The sequence below is a fragment of the Pygocentrus nattereri genome, chromosome 17 (assembly GCF_015220715.1).
Source record: "Pygocentrus nattereri isolate fPygNat1 chromosome 17, fPygNat1.pri, whole genome shotgun sequence".
Classification (NCBI taxonomy): domain Eukaryota; kingdom Metazoa; phylum Chordata; class Actinopteri; order Characiformes; family Serrasalmidae; genus Pygocentrus; species Pygocentrus nattereri.
In genome coordinates, this window is record NC_051227.1 from 37,816,738 (window position 1) to 37,841,832 (window position 25,095).

At 39.4% G+C, this 25,095-nt stretch overlaps 1 protein-coding gene across 1 annotated transcript; it reads left to right on the top strand.

The window, feature by feature from the left end:
• The first annotated feature begins 12,461 nt into the window (after positions 1-12,461).
• On the top strand, positions 12,462-24,006 carry LOC108435272 (zona pellucida-like domain-containing protein 1). Its single transcript, XM_037546895.1, has 10 exons — positions 12,462-12,567; positions 13,510-13,730; positions 14,769-14,950; positions 15,419-15,491; positions 15,891-15,988; positions 17,492-17,572; positions 17,821-17,992; positions 20,063-20,153; positions 20,266-20,295; positions 23,843-24,006. Exons 1-10 carry the CDS (start codon positions 12,462-12,464, stop codon positions 24,004-24,006), a joined length of 1,218 nt encoding a protein of 405 aa, XP_037402792.1.
• The last annotated feature ends 1,089 nt before the right edge of the window (positions 24,007-25,095 follow it).

Here is a 25,095-nt window from a genome sequence, read left to right on the forward strand (position 1 = left end):
ACTTTACCGTCATGTCGGCTCCTGAGCATCTGACCTCCTGGTCTTCTCTGGAGCGCATCATTTCATAGCAACACGGCTCCCAGCTTGTGACGCTGATGAGGCTCCTCTTTTCCTCTGAATGAATTTCCCCTGTCTAGTTTTGCTGTTTTCTAACTATAAACTAAGCTTATCCTTGCAACATCATCTCTTCTGAAAAGAACAGCACAGACCTGCATGCATTCTGAAGTAGCCTGTGCTCTAGTAACTGGATCAGCTGCCAGGTACCAAGAGTTTTTACTGAACTGGGAGAATCTGCTTTTAGTCACAGCACCAGCTGGAATTCACTACAGGACGCACTAAAACTCGGCTCACTGGCGTCGCTCAGTCATTATAAACATTTAATATCTAACCACCTTCAGACAGCCTGCACCTGTTTTACTTAATCTTATTTATTCTTAACTTTTATTTCTTTTATAGTTCTTTTCTTAGCTCTTTATTACTTTTTAACTTATTTTCAGATTCAGATTCAGATTCAGAATCCTTAATTGATCCCAGGGGAAAATTGCAGTTGTTACAGTTGCAGCCATTTATATAAAAGAATAAACACTTTAATAATTTAAAACAATATAGAGAAATATGCAGTATGTACACGAGATTTAAGTACTTACAGTAAAGTGGCGGTGATCGTGATAATAAATATGAAACATCTGGTATAAATGTAATTATTTTATTATTATTATTATTTATTTATTTTATTTTATTAACCTCTTATCTTCTTCTGATCTTAATCTCTTATCAATATAACCTCAAGTTTTATTTTGATCTATTTTTATCAATTTTTTTCACTGTTATTTAAAATTTTCTTTTAATTTAAAATGATTAAATATAGATATTATTTTCTTTGTCATGTCAATCCCTGTTTTTGTAAATGCTCGGCTACATTGAAAATGAGGGTTGCCCTCAATGTACTTCCGAGTCAAAATAAAGGTTGATTGATTGATTGATTGATTGATTGATTGATTGATTGATTGATTGATTGATTGATTGTGCTAGTCTCAAGCTGGCCTAATGCTGGTTTGACTGGTCACCCTGCATGGTTGTGCTGGTTGACCAGTGTAACAGCATCCACAACACAACATAAGCTGGTTTTGCTGGTGACAAGCCATGCTGGTCTGTGTATGTAACTCTGAAAAAAAAGAGTTTTTGATCTTGAAAGTTTGTGATCATTACAATTCTCTGTCGATGTATAGCTGGGTTTGTACAGTAGCCAAAGCGGAGCCTGTTATCCTGAAAACAAAAGCCCAAATTCAGCTTCATATTTGCCAGCTTCTTGTTTGACTTTGGACCATGTGGTCCAACACAGTGGCGCAAAAAGGGGGTGTGCAGCGTATGCGGCGCATATGGGCGCTGCACTAGAGCGGCGCCAAAACGATGCCGGAAAATTATTTCTAGTCTGCATTTTCTGTAAGAGCTGTTTGTTCAAGTCTGATAATACACATAAAAAAACAGCACAGCACTAATCAGGCGCCCATCCACTCCGTCCCCTGCCCTCCTGTCATCTGCTCCCAAACACAGGCGCTTGAGAACGCGGCCCATAGGGAACGGAAGAGGGAGAGAGAAAAAGATGTTGTAGGGATGAAGAAAAGCTTCTCAAAGTGGTTGAAAGACAGCAGGTTGGTCAGTTTATACGCTTTATTCGCCTACGTCACCTTTGTTTACCAGAAAGTAGCGCTGGACCACTGGGTTCTAGCAAAGCTGCCTCACTGCCGCGTTCCCAAACGCACTTATTCAAAAATAAAGGAATCTAATGGAGGTCAAACCTTCCATAGTTTCCCCAAAGATCCCGAACTTCACCGGGAATAGATTCACACCATCAGAAGAGGTCGCCTCTTCAGTTTAAGATGTATGTTACTGTGCTAGCTAAGGCTAGCCATGTTAATATTACCCAGCCAGCCAGATGAATGATAGCAGTGAGGCAGCAAGCTAACGCTAAAGCTAAACTCGGTTCTCCAGCTACGACCTGATTAACCCTGAACTGCTTATTTTCTCGGTTTAACTTCAAAACGAGTGACATTAGTCGAGCCACAGCTCTTTATAGTAGCCTGTTTAGCTAACTAACCTAGCTAGTCAACACTCTAGCTAATATGCTAACCGTGGCGGCCTGGTCTAAAGCTCAGCTCGCTGGTGTCACTAAATCAGCTTAAACTCTTAGTTTCTAGCCACATTCAGACACGTTCAGCCTGTAACTGTTTTAGTTGAGTTTTCCTTTACATTTTTATTTATTTCGTCCTTTTATTTATTTAATTTTCTGTTTTACCTTTTTATTTATTTTATTCCATACTTTTCGCCTTTTACCTTTTTATTTCATTTATTTCTTCCTTTTATTTATTCTGTCTTCTGTTTTACTGTTTATTTTATTTCCATAATTTACTTTTGTATATAAACTTGGTGTTTTAACCCTCTTTCTTTGTGCTTATATTTTATTATTCTAATTATTAATCTCTATTTTATTGCATTACATTTTAGCCTGTCCACTTAACAGTTTATTCTGAATTATTTTATTTCTTCTTAATTAAATCCTCATTGCTTGTTTTTTGCTCTTACAATTTAATTTGTATTCTGTTTATAAAGTTCCTTATTTTAGCTTGCCTGCTTAAATATTTGATTTTAATTTTAATTTTTTTCAGTCACTTTAAGTTAAGGGGCGGGGTTTGGGGGCAGGGGGGGGGGCGCCGATAATATGTTTGCATCCACCTCAGAAAGTATGTAGTTGCACCCCTGGTCCAACATGACTGTTGCAGCGATTAGTTACATTCCGTATTTCAGCTTAGCATGTTTCCTTAATCTCTGATGACATATCATGGTCATTTTATGATTTATTACAGTGAATATATTACAGATCACCCCTTTAAACTTAAAAAAGCCCAAAATACTGCAAGAGTATTGGGCTTCATTCAATAACTGTTCTCAAGAAGACATTTCTTATTAAAACCTGTACAGTTTTCACAAAGATTCTGACGTTCGCCAGCGTTTTCTTATTTGAGATTTGTTCTTGTTGAAGAACAGAGTCTACGCGCACTCAAGAGCACAAAGCTGTACATAGTTCTCTGGTTTAAGAATACATCATGAATTTCACGTAGACTTTTTCTTAGGATCTCTCTCAAGAGCAAATTTCCAAGAAAATCCAGGACGATACCGGTGAACGAAGCCCAGAGTTTATATGATGCATACTTTTTTAGTTTATTAACTTATTATTAACTTTTTAGTAACTATTAACAGGCTATAGGCAAGATTTGAATGTATAATTTCAGACAAAAAAGAGTTTCAAAGCCTAATTCATTTAAGGCAAAAATAACTTCTAATATTTTGAGTGAACTTAACTTATAAGGGCTTACAGTGTGTGAATAAGTGAGAATTAGTCTAAAATATTTAATAAACAGGTTTAGGAGGTGTGTTTGAGCAGGGAAGTCGAACTGTGCCGGACTCTGCTCCTGTTATGTCTATGTGTCACGGAGGGTCTCTGAACCAGCTAGGCTTCATTGGCAGAGGTGGACGAAGTACACAGATCATGTACTTGAGTTAAAGTCGAGACACCCAAGGTCAAATATTCCTCCAGTAAAAGTAGAAGTTCCTCCCTTTAGACCTCCACTTGAGTAAAAGTACTAAAGTATTTACCTTCAAATGTACTTAAGTATAAAGTAAAAGTACTAAAAGAGTAATTCTGGCTCTGATGTCCTGTTATCATTTTTATAACCAGACTGGCTTCATGAACTCATTTCAGGTGAAAGTCCTCCAGCGTCTCTCTTGGTAAACCAGTCTTTTAATAGAACGTCATTAATTAGTGACGCTGACGTCTATTAAAATGATCAGAAGCACAAAACACTGAAGGTAAACAGTTTCCATCAGGGAGAACCGAGTGGCTCTGAAATCACTTTTTACACACAAGCAAAGTTTCAGTTTCAGATTTATTTACAACTTAGTTCCAAGTTTAAGTTGAATAAAAACTGGCTTTAAACTCAGGATCACAGATGAGCTCCTTTACTATGTTGATCTGTAGGCGTCTGTTCATAAACATAAACCAGCCCAAACTCATTTACTATAAAATGAAATGGTGTTTGTAGAACTTCAGAAAAAAGCCGCGTCAGTCTCGACTGCATATGTGGACATATTTCTATATTGAGCTCTATTTACACAAAGTTAGGTTAGTTCATCATTTATGTTGAACAGACTCTCCCAAAGTTTTACGCTGCTGCGCTGACGTTGAACCGCGTGCTGCACTGGGTCGGTATGACCAACAGGTCAAAACCAGCTCTAAACAAAGTGACCGCTGGGCCCTGATTGGTGCTCTGGCTTTGCGCTTCTTTCCTTTTGACATGTGACGTTTTTATACACACAGAAACCAAAAGGAACGACAGATTTCTCAAAATGTAGGAGGAAAAAGTCGGATATTAGACTCTGAAATGTAGTGGAGTGAAAGGAAAAAGTCGCCCAGAGCGGAGAAACTTAAGTACAGATACACCAAAAAAACTACTTAAGTACAGTAACGAATTACATTTACCTAGTTACTGTCCACCACTGTTCACTGGGGGGTGAAACATGGTGCTGTTGGTCAAAATGATTTTTTCCTGCCCACTGGTGTGCAGTGATGTAATGATAAAACAGAAGATATTTTAAATATCTTGATGGCAGATGACACAAGGGGGTCATCTTTTAAATTATATGATGTGATGCATCATTTTTACACGACTAGTGGATTAAAGTGCAGCTTTACTGTGCTTTCAAGCACACCATAGTATCCAAGTGTTACCCTCACCATATAAAGACATTTAAGGTTCAGGTTGCAGATTCTAATAGCAATTTAAAAAACATACTGCTGCATTTTACAATACAGTACTTGCTACGTATTTTATAATACAATACGTGATCAAGCAAACAGATTATAGAAAACATGCTGTTATATGCAGAAACACTCCCAGTCAAATCGCATACTTTGTTGATTTTCTAAGTGACAATCCCACACATCCACTTCAGTCTGGCCCGTTGTACTGCACAACTTCTATTTAATTTGCTGACTTTATAAAACATAATATACGTGACATTTGACATAAGACTCATTTTGTGTTTTTCTTTTTTACAATATGGTAAATTCAAATAAACAGTAGTTGTTTGTGTTCTCTTATTTTATGTGTTAACTTATTTTAACTGAGAAGGTCAATAAGATGTATTTTCAGAAGGGGTGCCCAAACTTTTGACACATCTCTAAACACGTGTATAAGCGTCTTCTGCACTTTAGCAAAAACTGTCGTTTGTTTTGATAGGTTGTGATGTATTCATCTGGGCGTCAGCATAGTTTGCATAATGTACTAAATTATTAAATTATTAAGTGCAAAGACTGCTCAAATAAAAATGATAATGCTTTATTATGTGGTCTCTCTGTGTTTTTCTCTTGACAAGATGTCAAAAATACACTGTGGATTGGAATTGGAACCCTTTTTCGGGGAACTCAGCCAATGTGCATAACCACTAGGTGCTTCACCGTAGCTGCTTTATTCACCTGTTATTTAATCTATCTTATTTATTTCCACTGCTCAGTTGATGCTGTGGATGTTTGTGAGCCTACTGTAGCGTGCCCCTTGTTTTTATTGTGTCTGTTATCTTTAAAAATGCAGAATCATTGTTAATATTATGGAAGCATGTAATGTGAAAACGGTATAAATAAAAATATTAAAAAAATATACACTGTGAATGGAAAGTATTGTTCCATTCTAGTGTATATTGCATGCATCGTATACATGCGTGCATGTTTCATTGCATGAGCACGGTTTCTCAGAACAGAACTTTTCTGAAATGACTGATGCTGAAGTTTTAAAGCTTTAATTAACATGTATTTTACACCATGTGCCGTTTTTTTTTTGTCCAGAGTAACATATTCCTTTAGTTAAAGGCTTATGTTACATTCCCACACAATAAGTTATCCTGGTGTTCCCCTCCTGCAGAGGAATCTAATCATGCTTTTAGTCCGGCTCAACAAAAGGCCACATGTCATCAGAGCACGTTACAAGTAAGTACAAGAGGTTTCAGTCCTCAGTACGTCATGCAAAATGAAACAGTTGGTTTGAGGTCACATAAATTATGTGAACATGTCTAAACAGTTTGGCTACTAAAACGGTGCTGCTCAGGACAGAGGAATTCTAATTGGAGGATCCGTCTTTGAATGACATTTACTCCGTGCCACTGAAATATTAGATCTTTTGTCCTCTTTTGCAACTGCGGCCACATTTCAAAAGACGGTTTTACGAGTCACATACACATGGACTACTTTACCTCCAAAAGTCCCTGGATGCGTGCCATTTTTGGGTAGCTTTTGTTGAAAAAGGATTCTCAAAGGGTTCTTGAAGTTGTGTGGATTAAACTGGAAGAAAAGTATCTTTTCCACAGAAATGAACAGTAATCCTTAAGCAATCCTTTCGTCTGCGGTACCGTTACAGGCCATTACTATCAAGCTCAAATCACTAGTACACTAGATACCTATAAACATATCATCTCTGAATTTTATCATAAACACCTGTTTTGCTGGTGTGCACCTAGAGACTGTAGCCACTCTGTCGATGCACAGTTAGAGTCAGTCATCCTGTAGCCCAGGACTGCCCAAAGCGTGGCATATGTCAGATTGGCCCACCAGAAAGTGACACTACATTCACCCTACTCACCCAATAAGAAAACAGCCTAATGTAGGGTCCATCCATCCATTTTCTAAGCCGCTTCTCCGTCAGGGTTGCTAGGGTGCTGGAGCCTATCCCAGCAGTCTTTGGGGAGAAGGCAGGATACACCCTGGACAGGTCGCCAGTCCATCGCAGGGCAGACAGACAGACAGACACAGACAGTCACTCACACCCAGGGGCAATTTAGCATGTCCAATTGGCCTGACTGCATGTCTTTGGACTGTGGGAGGAAACCAGAGAACCCAGAGGAAACCCACACAGACACGGGGAGAACATGCAAACGCCACACAGAGAGGACCCTGATCACCCAGCTGGGGAATCGAACCCAGGCCCTCCACGCAACCGTGCCACCCCTAATGAAGGGTTTCTTTCCAAAATGCATTGCAGACCACTTTCAGAATGGTCTTTTTTGTCATGATCTTGCTGGGAATGAGCTTTACACATTCATGAAATATTCATGCTGTTTTCTGTCTGCCATTATTTGTCAGCTGTTCTTCTGTTCAGAAGCTCATTCTGTCCAAAATCATCACAAATGAATACACAGCACTGTGGAATGAAACCGTCATGTTTCTACTACATGTGATTTATTACATTTTTCCTTTGGAAACTGTATTTTTGAAGACATTTCATGACAAACGACAAAAACATTTTGAACTGAACTGAACTGAAGCGTAGCTACCTGTTTTGTATTTTTTGTCCTCTATCCACCAAAAACGCTGCATTTTGACCACAAATGGATTCAACATATCAACAAAAACTGCTCCACTGTAGGGACTGATACTGAAGTATCAGTTGGGCCGCCCAGTGCAAAAGTGAATAAAGTACTATGTGATGAAGTTTCTGATAGAAGTGTTACTTTACTTCTAATCAGTGGGATTGAGTTTCAGAGGTATTTGTTTTCTGTGTCTGTATGCTCCAAAGACTGATCAGGAAGTGAGATAAATGCTCAAATATGTCATTTACACACACATATATATATATATATATATATATATATATATATATATATATAGTGCATTTTATCAACTCCACTTATTGTATAGGTGCACTACAATTCTACAGTTCTACAGTTACAGACTGTAGTCCATCTGTTTCTCTGATACTCTGTTACCCTGTTCTTCAGTGGTCAGGACCCCCATGGACCCTCGCAGAGCAGGTAATATTTGGGTGGTGGATCATTCTCAGCACAGCAGTAACACTGACGTGGTGGTGGTGTGTTAGTGTGTGTTGTGCTGGTCTGAGTGGATCAGACACAGCAGAGCTGCTGGAGTTTTTAAACACCCCGGTGTCGCTGCTGGACTGAGAATAGCCCACCAACCCAAAATATCCAGCCAACAGCGTCCTATGGGCAGTATCCTGTGACCACTGATGAAGGACTAGAGGATGACCAACACAAACTGTCCAGCAGCACATGAGCTATTGTCTTGTACATCTACAAGGTGGACTGACAAGTTAGGAGTGTCTAATAGAGTGGACAGTGAGTGGTTTAAACACTCCAGCAGCACTGCTGTGTCTGATCCACCCACACCAGCACAACACACACTAACACACCACCACCACAAGACCTTACATGAGTGCCATACAAGACATTTTAGAGATTAATGTTAAGATTAATGTTTAATGCTTAACGTCAAACTTTTTGGAAGCACCTCAGAAGAAAGCTTCTCTTGTCATCAAACAACAAATGTAAGCACGTGGAGTTTGATAAACATCACTGGGACTTTTATTTGAATCAGATATGCTCAGATGAAACAAAAATAGACCTTTTTGCCATTAAAAAGTGGATTCGGAATAGACAGAGTCAAGGTCATGCTTACATGTGTCCTGTCACTGTGGTGAAGTGCGGTGGTGGATCTGCGATCTGTTATGGGGCTGTTTGGGAAACTTGTTAGGACGTATGGCATCTTGCGCATCTTTAAATACCAGGAACATTTACATTAAAGTCTGATAGCATCTGCCAGGTAGTCTATTACTATGTCATGGTTGGATCTTCCAGCAGAACAATGGTCTAATGGTCTAAAGCATCTTTTTTTTTTCCAAAATGGACTCACACTAGCTCTTGCAGTGGCTTTTTCAGCTAAAAATGAGAGCATACATGTGGGAATTGAGGGCTATGAAGGATCTGGAGTGATTTTGTTTAAATGAACGGTCATAAACTTCTCCACATGTATAGCGCATACAGTATATGTTTGTGTATGGCATATATATGTTCAGTTTATATATGCTGCCTTTGGGTCAAATTTTACAGAACAACATTACCATAGTTATGCAGATGGTACACCTGGCTCTCAAGCCAAATGATTACAGCCCAATAGACTCGCTGTGGCAATGTCTGGAGCATGTCAATGGTTATATGAGCCAAAACTTTCAGTAAGATTAAAATAAGGGCAAAACTGATATCATAGCATTTGGCAACAAAGAGAAGAGAATTAGTATATAGTGAACATCTTGATTCTCAGGCTCTAAAAACCAAAGACCAGCTCTGAAATCTTGCCGTTCGGATAGACTCAGATAGCCTTCACTCTGGCCATATCAAAGCAATCACCAAAACAGCCTTCTATCATTTATAAAACATAGCCAGAACCAAATGTGTGTTGTCCCAACAAGACCTAGAGGAGCACATCTATGCTTGTATCTCCAGCAGGGTGGACTACTGTCCAAAAAGACCGTTAAACAGCTACAGATTATTCAGAATGCTGCTGCTAGAGTTTTAACCAGGAGCAGGAGAACAGAGCCAATTACTGCAGCTCTAAAGGTCTGCTACTAATCTATAAATCAATGAATGGTTTAGGCCCATAATACATCTCTGATATGTGTGAAGAATATAAACAGAGTAGGTCCGTTAGACATGCTCATGGATTCAGGTCAGACTAAACATGGTCAAGCAGTGTTTAACTGTTATGTAGCTGGAACAAACTGCCAGATGAGCTTAGGTGTCCCAAAATGTGGCCATTCTTAAACCCAGGTTAAAAATATTTCTCATTTCTTTCATGTGCCTATGACTGAACATCAGTGAACATCCTGCACTTTGTTTTTCCTGCACTTTACCCTTTATAAGCTAATTTTATTAAAACTTAAGTCCAGTCTTTTAATCCCCTGTGTGTTTTTTATTAGGCACCATGCACTTTCTAACTATAACTATTAACTGTTTTCGCAAAAGCCTTTCCAAGGTGATAGACCTCCGGATATAATAAGCTGTATAAAAGGTACTATACAAATAAATTTGCCTTGCCTTGCCTCCTCCCACCTGTTCTAGCATTAAACAATAATATTTAATCTATTTTCTTGGCAAAAGATAGGGACACAAAGTACTAACAACAGAGGTGTCAACAATTGTGGCACATTTTTGAGAAAACGTGTACTTTTCCCTTTTTTTACATTGATTTTAAATTGCTTTATTTTTTTATATTGTCAGGGGGAAATTGATTAGAAAAAGATGGCAAACCACAAAGTGTTTTTTCAGGGCCTTTTGACTCATCTTTCCCAAGGGTGCCATTTATTTTGGCATTGTGGTTATGAACATGCTGTCATCATCAACAGCTTCAACACTGTGATCACCACAACCATAAGTGTCTTGTAACCCCTAGAGAGTAGTTAGGATGCTTGGCCACCTGACTCGAAGTAGGTCATTGCACAGGTAAAATAAATGGCAAAATGTGGTCGATGCTATTGGTTTCAGTTTATACTATATGCAGGTCAGTTAAGTTGCTAGGAGTATCTGATCCTACGTGAAGTGAATAGCAATTGTGCTTTTAAGCACTATAGCCTGCATATAGTATTTCATGTGAGTAGCGTTTTTCATAAAGCTACTTGTTGGTGCCTTTTTGTTGAGGCTCTGTGAGCACAAGAGTGAACAGAGCTCTGAACAACATATTCATCATTAAAGAAAGGGTTGTTTTCCAATATCATCGTGCCTGAAGAAAGATGTCCCAACATTAATGCTATTCCAACTCACAGAATAAAAGAAATAAAAGTACAACTGGCTCACTGAGCATGCCAGGTACCTGAAACTAGCTAATTATAATGTCACACGTGGATGAATAATCAATGATTATTCAGACTAAACCATTGACTAGGCCACATAGAGGGAACCACATAAAGAAAATCAGCACATTTTACCAACAATGGCAGCAACTCATGGAACCAAAATGCTGTGTAAATCTGGTGTAAAGTTTAAGAGTGTAGTCCATCTGTTTGTGCACAATTTGTGTAGCCATTCTCTATCCCTACATCGGTGGTGAGACTGTAGCCCATCTGTTGTGATGTGTCTATCTGTGTTGGCCATCCTCTGCCCCATTCATCACTGGTCAGCTTGCTCTCTTGACTTCCCCTGGCTCTCTCTGGCTGGATACAGTTAGGTAGCCCAGCAGAGACACTGTAGAACGACAAGTGCCAAACACACTACCATGCTACTGCCATTGATGTGCTGAGAACAGCCCAACACCCAAATAATAACTGGCCAACAGTGGCACTGGGTTCAGAAAAACTCGCCAATGATAAACGAGGAATGAGGGGGACAAGTTTTGACAAACTTGCTCCAAGATTGTTTCGTCAGTGGTGTTACAGAAACATTAAAAGGTCATTTTAACAATTATAATCAACAACTAATTAAAAGGTTTAATAGGATATCTCAAGGAAGGAAGACTACCTCGCTTTTTATATTTCTGATGAATACTGACAGCTTCATGGGTTGCTAAAAGATTGTCTTATATCTTATATAAGCTCAGATTTTACTAATTGGTGTTATACAGAAGAGTTCAGTGTAACAGACTATGATTTACACTTGAATTACACACCAACACCAGCAATGGTAGAATGACCCCCCCCTAATAGAGTAGTTGGTAAATTTGGGCTCCATAGACTACCTTGGTGATACATGCTACATTTCGAGTGATCGTTTGAGTCGCCATAATCATAGTTTTCTCTGAGAATAGATGTTTAATCCCCTTACAGCACCTTACGAGAATTAGCATGGTGCATCCAATCTAACCGTAAGAGCAGATCAGTGGCCGGAACTGAACAGCTCACCTGTCCACAGGCCCAAAGCGTCAAAGCCAGCTGCACAATGTTCCACCAGCTCCTGATGGAGCAAGCCCAGAGAATAGTCCTCTTCAGTCCCTTCAGCGGCCGATGAAAACATAATTCCCTAATTCAGCCCCCCACTGAGCGCAGACATTAGTGGCCGATGACAGAAGCAGATCAAGCCATGAGAATACGAGTGGGAAATCGTCAAAGCTGCTCAAGTTTCCAGGCCTGTGAAAAGATTTGTTCAGGCCACTCCGATTTGATGTATTTTCCCATGTTGCGCAGGACAGCCTGTATTGTTGGAACGTTCTGATAATAATTCCCTGTTCTGGTCTTGGTTGGAGCCTCGTACAGGTGGCAGCACTGGAGATGCCAGGATAGCCACAGGTTAGTGTGCAGCGTGGCAGAGCACATGGGGCTCTGCTGATTCACCTGCTTTAGGGGACCCAGGTAAGAGACTTTACTTTGCAGCTCCCAGGACACTAGTTTCTCTTTCTTAATCAAGCATTTGTGGTCTTCAGCTGGTCAAATGAGGTTCTTGTCTTATTGGACAGTAGTTAAGACTTATTATCCTGTAGCGTCTGTTAATTATTCAGTAGCTAACGTCAAAGTAATATTTAAGTTGAGCAGTTTTGAGGGGGGAATCGAAATGTGGATCCACATACAGGCCCTTAGAGTTTAAGGGGTTAAAAACCCTTAAATATCTCTTTATCCTTGTCTTTCACAGGTGCTGAAATGGAGCTAACATCTATTCTTCTTCTTTTAACCAATGGGATTCCTTTGGCTTTCACTCAGTTCAACGGATATAACTGTGATCCGAACTTTCACAGCAGATTTCCAGGTAAGCAGACTGCAAGATCCAAACCTGATGTATAACCATAACTAATCATAACTAATAAGTCTGGACTGGTTTCCCAGATGCAGATTAACCTTAAGCCTGGACTTAAAAGAATTTACAACAGTGAGTTAGCATTGGCGCTGCAGTTTAGTCCAAAACTAGGCTTAGTCCATGTCTGGGGATTGAAACCAGACCCAAGCGTTCCATCAGTGTCCCATGTTCTGTCGGTGATGATGTCTTTGGATGGGTGATATGACAAAAACATAACATTATGATATTTTAGGACGTTTTTTTGTCTGAACAAAACCTTGTATCTTCAAAATGATAACGGAAAAAAAACTTTCTTATTTGTAATTGTAATTTTCTTAAGTCATTTTGGATCAATTCTAATAGATTGTTCATTGTGAAATTTTAACACAGTGCAAAGAATGACTGGCGTATTCAAACTGTATAAAAAAGTAAAAAACGACAAAAAACGGAGATGCAAAGTCTTTCAGTGACAGAGTTAGTTTTTTTTCTGAGACTCTCAACAGCAAAACTCTAGTGCCACAAAACAATGAGTAAAATATGTATTATTATTATTATTATTATTATTATCTTTCCTATTGTTAAGTTCTAAAAGTAATTTAACAAAATATGACACACTGAAAAAAAATGTTGCTTTGAATGTATTTAATTTAGATGTGTACATCAGTTCCGCATAAATAAAATAAAGTACATCAATACAGTTCCTGCCAAAACATAAGTAAAATGATTGAATGTAACTGTGTTGATATGATATATTTATTTTATGTGAAACCAGTGTACACATTTAAGTAATAATAAGCAATATTTGGGCTGACATCCATCCACGGACCTGGTTCTTTGTATGATCTTGTGTGAGTGACAGGACCTTTGACTTTACCGCCCCTCGTCTCCCCCTTTGTCTTTTATCCCTTATTGAAGGTGAGCGGGACATCAGTGTGTACTGCGGAGTGCAGACCATCACCCTGAAGATTAACTTCTGCCCTGTGCTCTATTCCGGTTACACGGACGCTGACTTGGCCCTGAACGGTCGCCACGCAGACGTCCACTGCCGAGGTTTCATCAACAACAACACCTTCCCCACGGCGGTGCTGTTCAGCATCAGCCTCAGCACGCTGGAGGCCTGTGGAAACACACTGGTGGTGAGGCATACTGGAGACTCTGGGCACAGGACACATCAGTGTTCAGATGCTTCTCACCAATTATTATTACTGCTGATACTGCTTTAAATTGATGCTGTTGTTATTAATGTTTGTTGGGCTTCAGATTCTCATGTGACGTGACAAGAATGAGCATGCAGTTAGCACAATGCTAATGACATATTCCATTACTTATTAACTACAGTAATTAATAGACCCTTATTAGTCCCACAATGGGGAAATTCCACCTCTGCATTTAACCCATCCGTGAAGTGAAACACCACATACACACTAGTGAGCACACACACACTAGGGGGCAGTGAGCACACTTGCCCGGAGCGGTGGGCAGCCCAATCCGCAGCGCCCAGGGAGCCGTTGGGGGTTAGGCGTCTTGCTCAAGGACACCTCAGTCATGTGCTGTCGGCTCTGGGGTTCGAACCAGTGACCTTCCGGTCACGAGGCTGGTTCCCTAACCTCCAGCACACGACTGCCCCCATTACATTACCTTCTTAGCTCCAGCTCAAAACCAGAGAAGCAAACTTCAGCGATCAAACATGTCTTGTCTGATACATTTACTCTAAGTCTGAAAATTGTGTGCATTCGATTTTTGGCTGACGTTTTGATGCACAGTGCTAACGTTAAATGGCGAGGTAAACGGTGATTTCCATTACTTGTTAGCAGCATTAGCCCAAACCTAAAGCTTCAAAAAAGAAAAGCTAATTTCAGACAGCAAACGTGTACTGCCTGATCCAATCCTGTATAAATTGATTTTTATCCAAGGTTTTGATGCACTATGAGGAAAATATGTGATGGTTTGAGTGACTTGGTGGGAAGAAACCTCCAAAACTTGTTAGCTATTGTTACATTAGTCTTGTAGCACTAGTGCAAACCTAAAGAAACCAACTTCAGACACTTCAGACCTGGCTAATTTAATACATTCTGCAAGAAGAAATATTTTAAACTAGCTGGTTGTTTTTGTGACTGAAAGGGAGAAAAAGTGAAATCACGGCATTCATGTTATAAACATGCATCTTTCGGCAGGTTTCTGCAGCTCAGGGCTACAATGCTTATGGAAATATGTCCCTAGTGCAGATAGGAAATGTATCAGGCTACATTGACACCCCAGACCCTCCAACCATCATTAGCTACCTGCCTGGCCTGCTGTATAAATTCAGCTGCAGTTATCCTCTGGAGTATCTGGTCAACAACTCTCAGCTGGCTTCGTAAGTCTGCTCCTCAGTTCAAGCTTTTTTAGATCATACTGTTACATTCAGCATGTTTAACCCCTCACTCTTCAGGCTTATTACACATTTACCGATTATAGGGCTTATTTTTCAGTAACAATTAATCCATTAGCAAAATAAGTTATTGTTCAGTTTTGATCTTTATTATTATGAAACGATCTCTGATTATCTATAAGCTCACAGTTCACTTTAATGTGCTGACCCACTTAGAAACACCAGCAAAGACCAGCATGAATTCCATGCTGGTCTAAACTGGTTCATATTAGTCAAGTGCTGGTCTGTTGTTGGTTTAGCTGGTCACCCAGTATGGTCATGCTGGTTGACCAGCATGCCAGCATCCAAAACACAACATATGCTGCTTTTGCTGGTGACCAACCATGCTGGTCTACACTGTTTTTTTTCTATCAGGGTGTGGTAACGACTGTATTTTTGTGTTTTTTTTCCAAGATCTTCAGCTGCTATATCAGTAAAAGACAACAATGGCACGTTTGTGAGCACCTTGAGCTTGATTCTGTACAATGTAAGTGCGTTTCAGATTAATTTCATCAACAGTAGTAGTTCATCAATTAGTAGCTAATTGGTGTACATTGGTTTCCATTACTTGTTGGCTACATGAGCCTCATAGTTCTCGTGCAAAACATGAAACGTCAGACGTCGAATGTGCCTTGGCTGAATTAATGGTTCATGATAAAAATGCAAATATCTATGCAGGCTGCAACAGATAGCCCACTGAAACATCTGAAGTCTAAACATTACTGCAGCTAATGTAGCAGAAAAAGATCTAACCTAAGAAACTTCTTAACCAGTGGAAATGAATTATTACACACATATTGATATGATAAAGGCACCGTTTGGTGTTTTATTCAAATCAGTTGTTGCATTTCAGGCTGGTTAATACATTTTTTGAATGATTTCGCAGGACTCGTCCTTCACTCAACAGCTGTCCATCCCCATGGCTGGTCTACCACTGAAGACCAGAGTGTTTGCCGCAGTGAGGGCTACTAACCTAGACAGGAGGTATTGTACTGTTCACCCCTATTGATAAACCCTAACTAAGCCTGCAGTGCAGACCAGCATGCCTCCATTGTTTCATATATTTTGGGTGCTCCATGGTTAGTAGTGAATATATAAAAATGGGCTGTCATTTTACCTCAACATCTAAATATAACTTTTATACATTCAGAAATTCTGCGTTATTCAGTTGAGATGTAAACAAAGTCATTCAGAGTGCTTTGATGAAAAACTTGCCAACTCAGATTTCTTCACAGTGGTAAAACAGTGATGAATCTGAAAAAGCAAGGTTTTTTTGGGTACTTACTTTTTAGCTCCATACTGTAAACAATATTTCAACCGCACCAAATTTTTGAAGGCATTAAAGGCATTCGCATCAAACCAATCTGAATGATGAATGAAAAATCAACTATTAATATGAAAATATATTTTTACAGTCAAAATGCATTTCATACATTTTTAAACATGGGAAGCTAAACATGAAATTACAGAAACAGAGAAAGACAGCAATGAACTGTAAAGTCGAAGTCATTTTCTGTTAACACTTTTTCTATTTTGTAAGATATCTGAGAAATTGTCTATGGATATACACTCACCGGCCACATTATTAGGTACAACTTGCTAGTAAAAGGCTGGACCCCCTTTTGCCTTCAGAACTGTCTTAATTCTTCGTGGCACACTTTCAACAAGGTGGTGGAGATGTTCCTCAGAGATTTTGGTTGGTTATTTGAGTTCCTGCTGTCTTTCTATCATCTGGAACCAGTCTGTCGGTTCTCCTCTGACCTCTCACATCAACAAGGCATTTTCGTCCACACAACTGACCGCTCGCTGGATGTTTCCTCTTTTTCGGACCGTTCTCTGTAAACCCTAGAGATGGTTGAGCGTGAAAATCCCAGCAGATCAGCAGTTTCTGAAATACTCAGACCAGCCCGTCTGGCACCAACAACCACGCCACGTTCAAAGTCCCTTAAATCCCCTTTCTTCCCCGTTCTGATGCTCGGTCTGCACTTCAGCAAGTCGTCTTGACCACCTCTACATGCCTAAATGCAGTGAGCTGCAGCCGTGTGATTGGCTGATTAGCTGTTTGTGTTAACAAGCAATTGAGTGTACCTAATAAAGTGGCTGGTGAGTGTATAAGTTATGAAGCTAAAAATGAGCTCTTTCTGAACATGCATATGAGAAATTGCTGTGTGCCAAAGAATGTAAATAACTGTAAATATACTTGGTATTTGCATTCACAGACATTTTCATTTCCCTAATGTTAGCTTTGACTTTTTATATTCTTTTTCGTAGAAGTGCATTTTTGGTAATTATTCATTGTCTGATGAAGGTGGATTTTTAAAATAAAACATGAGGAGAATTCTGGCCTCTTTGTTAGCAGACCCTTTTAGTCTAGTCTGGTTCCTTCATTTCTGGTGGCTAAGTGGCGTCTAAATCAACCTTAAAACTGTTTTAGCTCAGAGCTTTGATTGCCATCAGTAAAATAAAGGGCCGTTTCCCCCTCTGCAGGTGGAATATCCTGATGGATTACTGTTACACCACTCCCTCTGGGAATCCCAAAGATGAGATACGCTATGACCTTTTCTTCGGGTAATTTCACATGCTCTAAAACGGTGCGTTAAATGGTGCACATTAACCAGTGGAGAGCTCATTATCCGCTCAACTGACCACTCACCATACAAATCTTCCACAATGGCCTTTTGCAGAAAGTTGAGTGTGTGCGTGTGTATGTGTGTGTGTGTGTGTGTGTGTGTGTGTGTTGGTAATGTGAGCTTAGAGATCAGTCTTGCATTGACCACATTCTAATTTATAGTCTAATCTTGCTCTTCTCCACACAGATGTCACAAAGACCCGCAGACGACCGTTTTCGAGAATGGGAAGAGTCAGATGGGACGCTTTGCATTTGAGGTTTTCCGCTTTGTGAAGCATAAAAACCAGAAAATGTCCACTGTCTTCCTGCACTGTGTCACAAAGCTGTGCCGGGTCGATGACTGTGCCATGTTGATGCCGGTAAATATATTATTCATTGGCATACAGTCAAAAGTTTGGACTACATATACTGAAAAATCTGCACACAATTTCTTCATGAATAAAACGTTAGACGTCAACACAATTACATCTTTCAATTATCTTATTTTTGGCAATAATTGTTTTGTTGCAACATGTTCTATTATGTGGGGATAGCAAGCAAATTCCATTCTTTCATATCCAAATCTCAGTCCATTTAGTCTATTCCAGGTCCTTCATTTCTGCCAGCTAAATGTTGTCTTAATCAATCAAATTAAAGCTCAGAACTTTGCCAACTGCCATCTGTAATACAAATGGCTGTTTACCCTCCTGCGGGTGGAATATCAGATGGGTTTTTCTTACGAAGAACACAGGAAGACTTGAAGATGAGGACATCTCTGGACATAATAACATTAACTTATCTTTTTCCTAATATGTACCCTGATGTTTTTAAAATTAATTATTAAAATATGAATATTTTCACTTTGTGTACTTTGGGTGCCGGTCCCAAGCCTGGATAAATAGTGAGGGTGGTGTCAGGAAGGGCATCCGGCATAAAACCTGTGCCAAAACCATCATGCGGATCACCAATATAGTTGACATACCGGATCGGTCGAGGAATGTTGGAGATGGAGCTGCCGGGTAGAAGGAGAAGAGGTAGACCTCAGAGAAGGTTTATGGATGTAGTGAAGGTGGACATGGAGATGGTTGGTATGAAAGTAGAGGAGGCAGTGGATAGGGCAAGATGGAGGCAGATGATCCGCTGTGGCGACCCCTAAAGGGAGCAGCCGAAAGAAGAAGAAGAAGAAGAAGAAGAAGAAGAAGATTAAAATATTAATATTTTCCAGAATGTTGTATGAATCCTATTCCAAAAACGTTGGGACGCTATGCAAAATGCCAATTTAAATAGAAAACAGTAATTTAGAAATCTACTTTGACCTGTATTTGAATGAAAACAGATCAAAGAAAAGATATGTAGTATTTTACTAGTCAGTTTCCTTGTCTGTCTTAATTTTACAGCATGTTTAAGATCTACCCACAGATTTTCAATGATGTTTCGATGATGTTTAAATCATAGCTCTGTTGTGGAAGCCAGCCTCTTTCATGACTGTTTTGTGCCACTTAACCTCAAAGTATAATAGTTCCACCCCTGTGCTTAACAGTTCAGAAGGTGTTTCTTTCATCAAATACTGCTCCTTTCTTTCACCAAATACAGCGACTCTGGCAACAGAGATCCATTTTTACTTCAGCACCTGTTTCCAAAATGCTTTTGGCTTGTCTAGTTATTGTTCAGACGTTGACTTTGTGAGCTTGCAGTAAAGGTTTTCTTCTGATGACGCGTCCAGATCACGTTTGTGCGTGCAATGCTGCGCTGTAGAACTGTGCACCACCACTCCTGTGTCAGCTGAACCTTTCTGCAGGCCCTTCAAGCTCCTTTGCTGTCATAAGGGTGTTTTGCTTTGCCTTTTTCGGTCATATGATTCGTTCTATCTGAGAAGTTTCTTGGTCTTCCAGATCTTGCCTTGATTTCTACAGTTCCCCTTAATTGCCATTTCTTAATGACATTTTGGACAGTAGAAAATTGCAAGCTGGAAGAGCTTTGATGTCTTTTCATAGCCTTCATTCTGAGTTGTAGACTTCGATTAACTTCATTTACAGATCCTCAGCCAGCTGCTTAGAGGAGCCCATTGTTTTTGAATAGTAGCACAAGGTTTAAAGAGTTTATAATACTCTGAAATCGTATTATTATTATTATTATTCATTTATTATTTTTAATTAATCAAATGTAACCAATATTTTATATAATCAAATATTAACATTTGTACAACACATTAAAAAAACAGAAGGTCTTCTTCAGAAGTGGTTCTGACATCTTTCAAAAATCAACAAAATATGTAATCTGGCTGGGGCACCCAAACTTTTGCAAACAACTGTACCTGCTAGGGTGTGTTAGCAATATTTTTGCTATTAAAATGTAAAAGTTGTCAGTGTGATACTGTATGCAGTTGGCTGTAAGCATCCTAAGCAGGGGGAAGTGATGGGATAACTGGGTTAAATGCGATTTTTCTGCAGATCTGTGCTAGAAGAAGGAAACGGGAGGAGAGTCCAGCTCCACCTCCTGGAGATGCAGTCATAACTGCAGGCCCCATAATCACCAGGGGTGGTAAGATCCCAAATGTTGGCCTCGTCCACTGTTCTATGCTGTGTGTAGTCAGTAGACGAAAGTCTTACACCGTATCTTATGGCAATGCCTTCATTTTTCTCCTTGTTTGCAGATGAAACTCCTACCAACAACTCCCAGCTTGGTAAGGGCTTTCTTCTTCTTCCCTGTGTAGAATTAACTGTAGTAGATACTGTACTAGTGCAATGCTGATGCTGGTAAATAAGCATATGATTCTGTTGTAACATCAGGCCTTTCTGTCACTCGTCGCCTTTCACTGAGCACTGTCTGTCAGATACAAGTGTTACTCAGTGAACGCAGTAGCGTCAGAGAGAACGGCAGGTTTCTATCTTTCTATGTTTTCTTCCTCTTTTTCTCCCTTCATTTCAGCAAGCTTTATTAACATTGCAATAAGCCTGCAGAACAGCTCAGCAAAATATCTCATTTTCACAGTTTTCCACTTAAACAGGCTGAGGCGTGTTGGGTATGGAAAGTTTTACTTCTTTAGTTTAGCAGTGGAGCTACAAGGCTGATGTCTTTCTCTGAATAAGAAGGCAGAGTGCATCTATTTTTTAAAAAAAATGCAAAATGTTTGCAGCGTCTTTTGGCTACTTTCAGAGAATGTTTAGTAACATATAAATGTGTTACTCAGATGTGTTACACGCTTCTTAATTAAAAAAAAAAAACATTGTATTATATAGGGTATCCAAACTTTTGGGTGCTACTACCATATGTTAGCTGTTATTATTGTGATACTGAATGCATATTACATAATTAAAACGTTGATGACAGACACCCTTTGACAGCACTTAAATGGCATATTATGTCTAGTCTGAGTGTGCGGAATAGGCTGGTCTCGCAACCAAATTTTAAATTAAACATTCATCTGTTAAAAATTACAGAATCAAATCCAATGAATTTATCAGGGAGAGTTTCATAATCTGCAAAAAATATGTTAATAAAAACATGTTTGTCCTGAATATTCTTGCCACTTTTCAGTTTTCTGTACATTTTTAATTCTGCTCATATCCAATTTACTCATTTTGTAAGTTGTAATGTAAGAAGACACAAGGACACAAATAAAAGTCACTAAATAATTACTAATTAAGTGTCACGCTCTATGTCTGTAACACCAGTGACATGGTGTCACACAGGGACAGATGTTCACACTCGTTTACCTCCATTAACCAACGTGCACATTAAAGGCCGACAGTGAAACCTGTACGTCAGGTCGTGGTGAACATTTCAGATGGATATTTGATCGTTTAACGGTATTTCTGTTTCGAATAAAAGGTTTTGTATCCCAAAAAAAGCAGTTACGCTGTCACCTGTGTTGTACAATGTCACTTTTTTTTCTTAACGTTTTCCTTTTATTTTTGATGATTACAACCTGAAAGGTAAGTCAGTGAAAAGTGTCCTTAGACGTTTAATGCTACTTTATTACTTTAACTTCTTCAAATCTATAGTGATCGTTTTTTTTTTATATTCTCTGTAAAATTATTCCATCATTTTGTTGACAGATACGCTATCAAAGCACTTAAATGCCACATTTTTATTTCTAGGCTCTATTATGAGAAAATGAAAACTGATCAACTGCTATACATCTTTTGACAATGTATTAATATGAACATTTTTAATGACAAACATTTCATTCGTTTCACATACATGCTGAAATCTTTTTTCAATAAAGCTCTATTTCATTAAAAATGTTAACCGTATTATTATACGGAAATGATCATAATGTACAGTCACCCTAATCTGAATTCCTAGTTCAAAAGTGGTGTGCTGGAAGTCAGAATTTAGTCCTGAATGTGTTAAATTAAAGTTACAATAGATGATGTGTGGCTTAAATGAACACAGAGAAAGGCAGTCGGTCTTTTACAGAAACACAGATGCTAGTCTTTTGTTAACCTCCTTTCAGCCTGAAAACAGTGAGCTTGGAGTGACCGAAGAGGTAGTAACCTGATGCCAGCCCTGATAAATGATATTACATTAAGTTTATAAGACTAAAGTGTAATAATGAAGTTAGTATTTCTCTGCACTCTCACTGTGTGACTCACATAGTGAGTTTTTTCTGCCTCGGCTGACCTCTGTTTGCTCATTGGGGCGAGGAAAATGATCTTCTGTACAGCTGCTTTGGGACAGTGTATGTAGTAAAACCTGCTGTACTAGTAAAACCGAACTGAGTTCAGTTGATTGGTGAACAGAATTACCATCTTGTAAGTCGCTCTGGATAAGAGCGTCTGCTAAATGCTGTAAATGTAAATGTCACCATTTAGTTTAAAAACACAACAAACTCAAGAAATTTCTGAAGTGTCAGTTTCACTTGCAAACACACTTGCAACTGACATGCAGCTAACAAGAAGCATGGACAGGGGCAACAATTCAGCTGTGTCTTTTAGCCTAATCCTTTCTGGCCTAAAACACTGCAAATCTGTATCAGGTACCCTTAGATACCATCAGGTATCCTCACCTGGTTCCACTGCTGAGAGCTGTGGTCTTATAAGCCCACGTATTTGCTCGAGGAATTGTTTCATCTAGTATGTAAGCACTGTTAACATTTGTTCACTAGACAGTCCATACAGTAAGGTAACTTGGTGAAGGAGACCACCAGGGTAAAGTATCTACTGACCTTATTTTCTACCCAGATCAAATGCCAGGGCCAACACATTTTCTGATTGGCTGTGGTTTAATTAACTATTCAGATGATATTTCATCTGAATTACCGCATACCTGGCAGTTATTCCCCTGGAAGTGTGGGACTCAGTTTATCAATTGTTTTGTGCATTGATCTTTGCATTAATGCTAAATTGTACAAAACAAATGGTTGAGGTTTATAATTATGGGGGGTGTGGAGAGAGCTGTATATTTAGTTCCGAGTGGGATTTTTTTTTTTTAATGTAAAAAGTTAAAGCTAGAAGATTTAAGCAAGATGTGCCCCTATGGCATAAGAGGTCTTACTACATCATAAAGACTTAGTCTCTATAGCATTAGCATTGCATACTAGCTGAAGCAACTGTCATCTGGAATGATTTGTACTTTCCCATTAAACGGTGAATTCTGTTGCTTTGGGTAAATTGTTATTTTTAATATTGTTGCAACAACAACAATTTATAAAATGTAATTTTTTTGTGTTGTTCTTTAATTAATATTGCAAGTTTTGCAAAATGTAAAGGCTAGAAATGATTAAAATATAATGTCTGCATTCTGTGAAACTGTTGCACAGATATGGTTTAGCTTTACCGTAAATGCATTGTGTTTACCATAAATGTGCATTGATGTTAGGGGGGGGGGGCACATATAAAAATGAAGCTGCAAAAATGTTTTTAAAGAATTGTTTTGTGGTGTCATGAAAAGTATCACATTTACGTACAGTATATCTGTACAGTGTATATATATATAGTGTTGCTTTTTGAATGAGGCACAGTGCAGGACATCCAATCAGAACAGAGCTCATTTACATGTACTAGTCTTAAAAGTACAGGAAAAAGAAGGGATATTCTGTTCTAAGGAATAAATGAATGCTGGAATTGGTTACATTAAACTGAATTATGACATGTTTTTATGTTTCTGGTACATAAAACCAACCAAACCATATAAGTGGACTTGAAAATACAAGAAAAATGCAAGATATACTTCCTTTAAGCCTCTCTAAGTCGCTCTGTTTCTCTCTCTCTCTCACCTAGTTTCAGCAAGTGATCATTCCCTACAGCTGGACACTGTGACTAGTGCTCTGGTCTCAGGGGTGGTGGTGCTGGGGGTCATGAGCCTGGGCTTCTTTATCCTCTCTCTCAGGCTGCTCCGGAGGTCCAGTCCCTCGACCCTGACCGTAGTCCGCAACCCCAGTTTCAAATGACCTGCACTCCGCTGTCACCACTGTCTCTCCTGCTTTTATACTCGAGGTGCTGCATAAAATGTCTTTTAAATATAAAAAATTCGGCATTGGAGGGACTTTTCTCCCGCAGCACTCCTCTAGCCAGACACCTGGCCGTCGACTGCCATTCATCTCTGTTTTTATTATTCTCTTTCCATCACCTTGTTCTACACTAAGTTTTGCTTTGATGAACCCAAAGTGTTTTGTTTGATACCTCAGCTTGTTATACTGATGTCTTTTCAGGGTTCATGATCCATTACGTTTTGAGATACGGAGTAAGAATAGTAGGATGAAGTGAACATGTTGCGTGAGGTATTTCTTGTCTGCTTAACTGTGTGCGTGCTTCTGTTTGTGTGCAGGTCGTGCTTGTCACGTACGTCTCTGTGTGACTACATGTATGACGTGAAAACACGCTGTATGTCTCTGTAAGGAACAAAAATGTGTAAACCAGTGGTAGCTATTCCCTGCCCATACACACCTGATCCAGCTCACTGACTGATTATCAGACCCTTCATCAGCTGGGGTGTGGGGTATGCTGGGGGTAGAGAATACTGAGAACGGTGCAGGACTCTGGGTCACCAAGACTGGAGTTTGACCACTGGTGTAGCCTACTGCTACTGTTGAAATGTGTTGTGCCATTGTGCCCTGGTTGCCTTTACTGACTGTGTAAAGTTGTTTTTTGGTGTTGTGGTTGTGTGTACCCGTACATGTGAGTGTATCTCCTGAGGGTGTTTAAGAATTCAGTGTAGTGTTATTAAAAAAACTTTAAAAGATTTTAGCAGTGGGGCGGTCATGGGAAGCCACTTTTGCCACACATGTTTTTCTGACATATCTGCCCTGCTGGATCTGAGAACGCCGCGTACAAGAACGCATAGTGCCAACAGTAAAGTCTGGAGGAGGAGGGATAATGTTCTGGGACTGCTTTTCAGGGTTTGAGTTCCAGTGAAGACTAACATTATGTCTAAAGCATACAGAGACATTCTGGACAATTATATGCTTCCGACTTTATGGCGACAGACCCTTTCCTGTTCCAGTATGACGGTGCCCAAAGCGAGCTCCACGAAGACGAGT

Bases quoted from the DNA above. Each gene is read 5' to 3' on its own strand.
- LOC108435272 (XM_037546895.1), top strand. From the start codon at position 12,462: ATGGAGCTAACATCTATTCTTCTTCTTTTAACCAATGGGATTCCTTTG. The intron at 15,989-17,491 runs GTATTGTACTGT...CCCCCTCTGCAG, and splicing joins GCTACTAACCTAGACAGGAG to GTGGAATATCCTGATGGATT. The intron at 20,154-20,265 runs GTAAGATCCCAA...CCTTGTTTGCAG, and splicing joins CCCCATAATCACCAGGGGTG to ATGAAACTCCTACCAACAAC.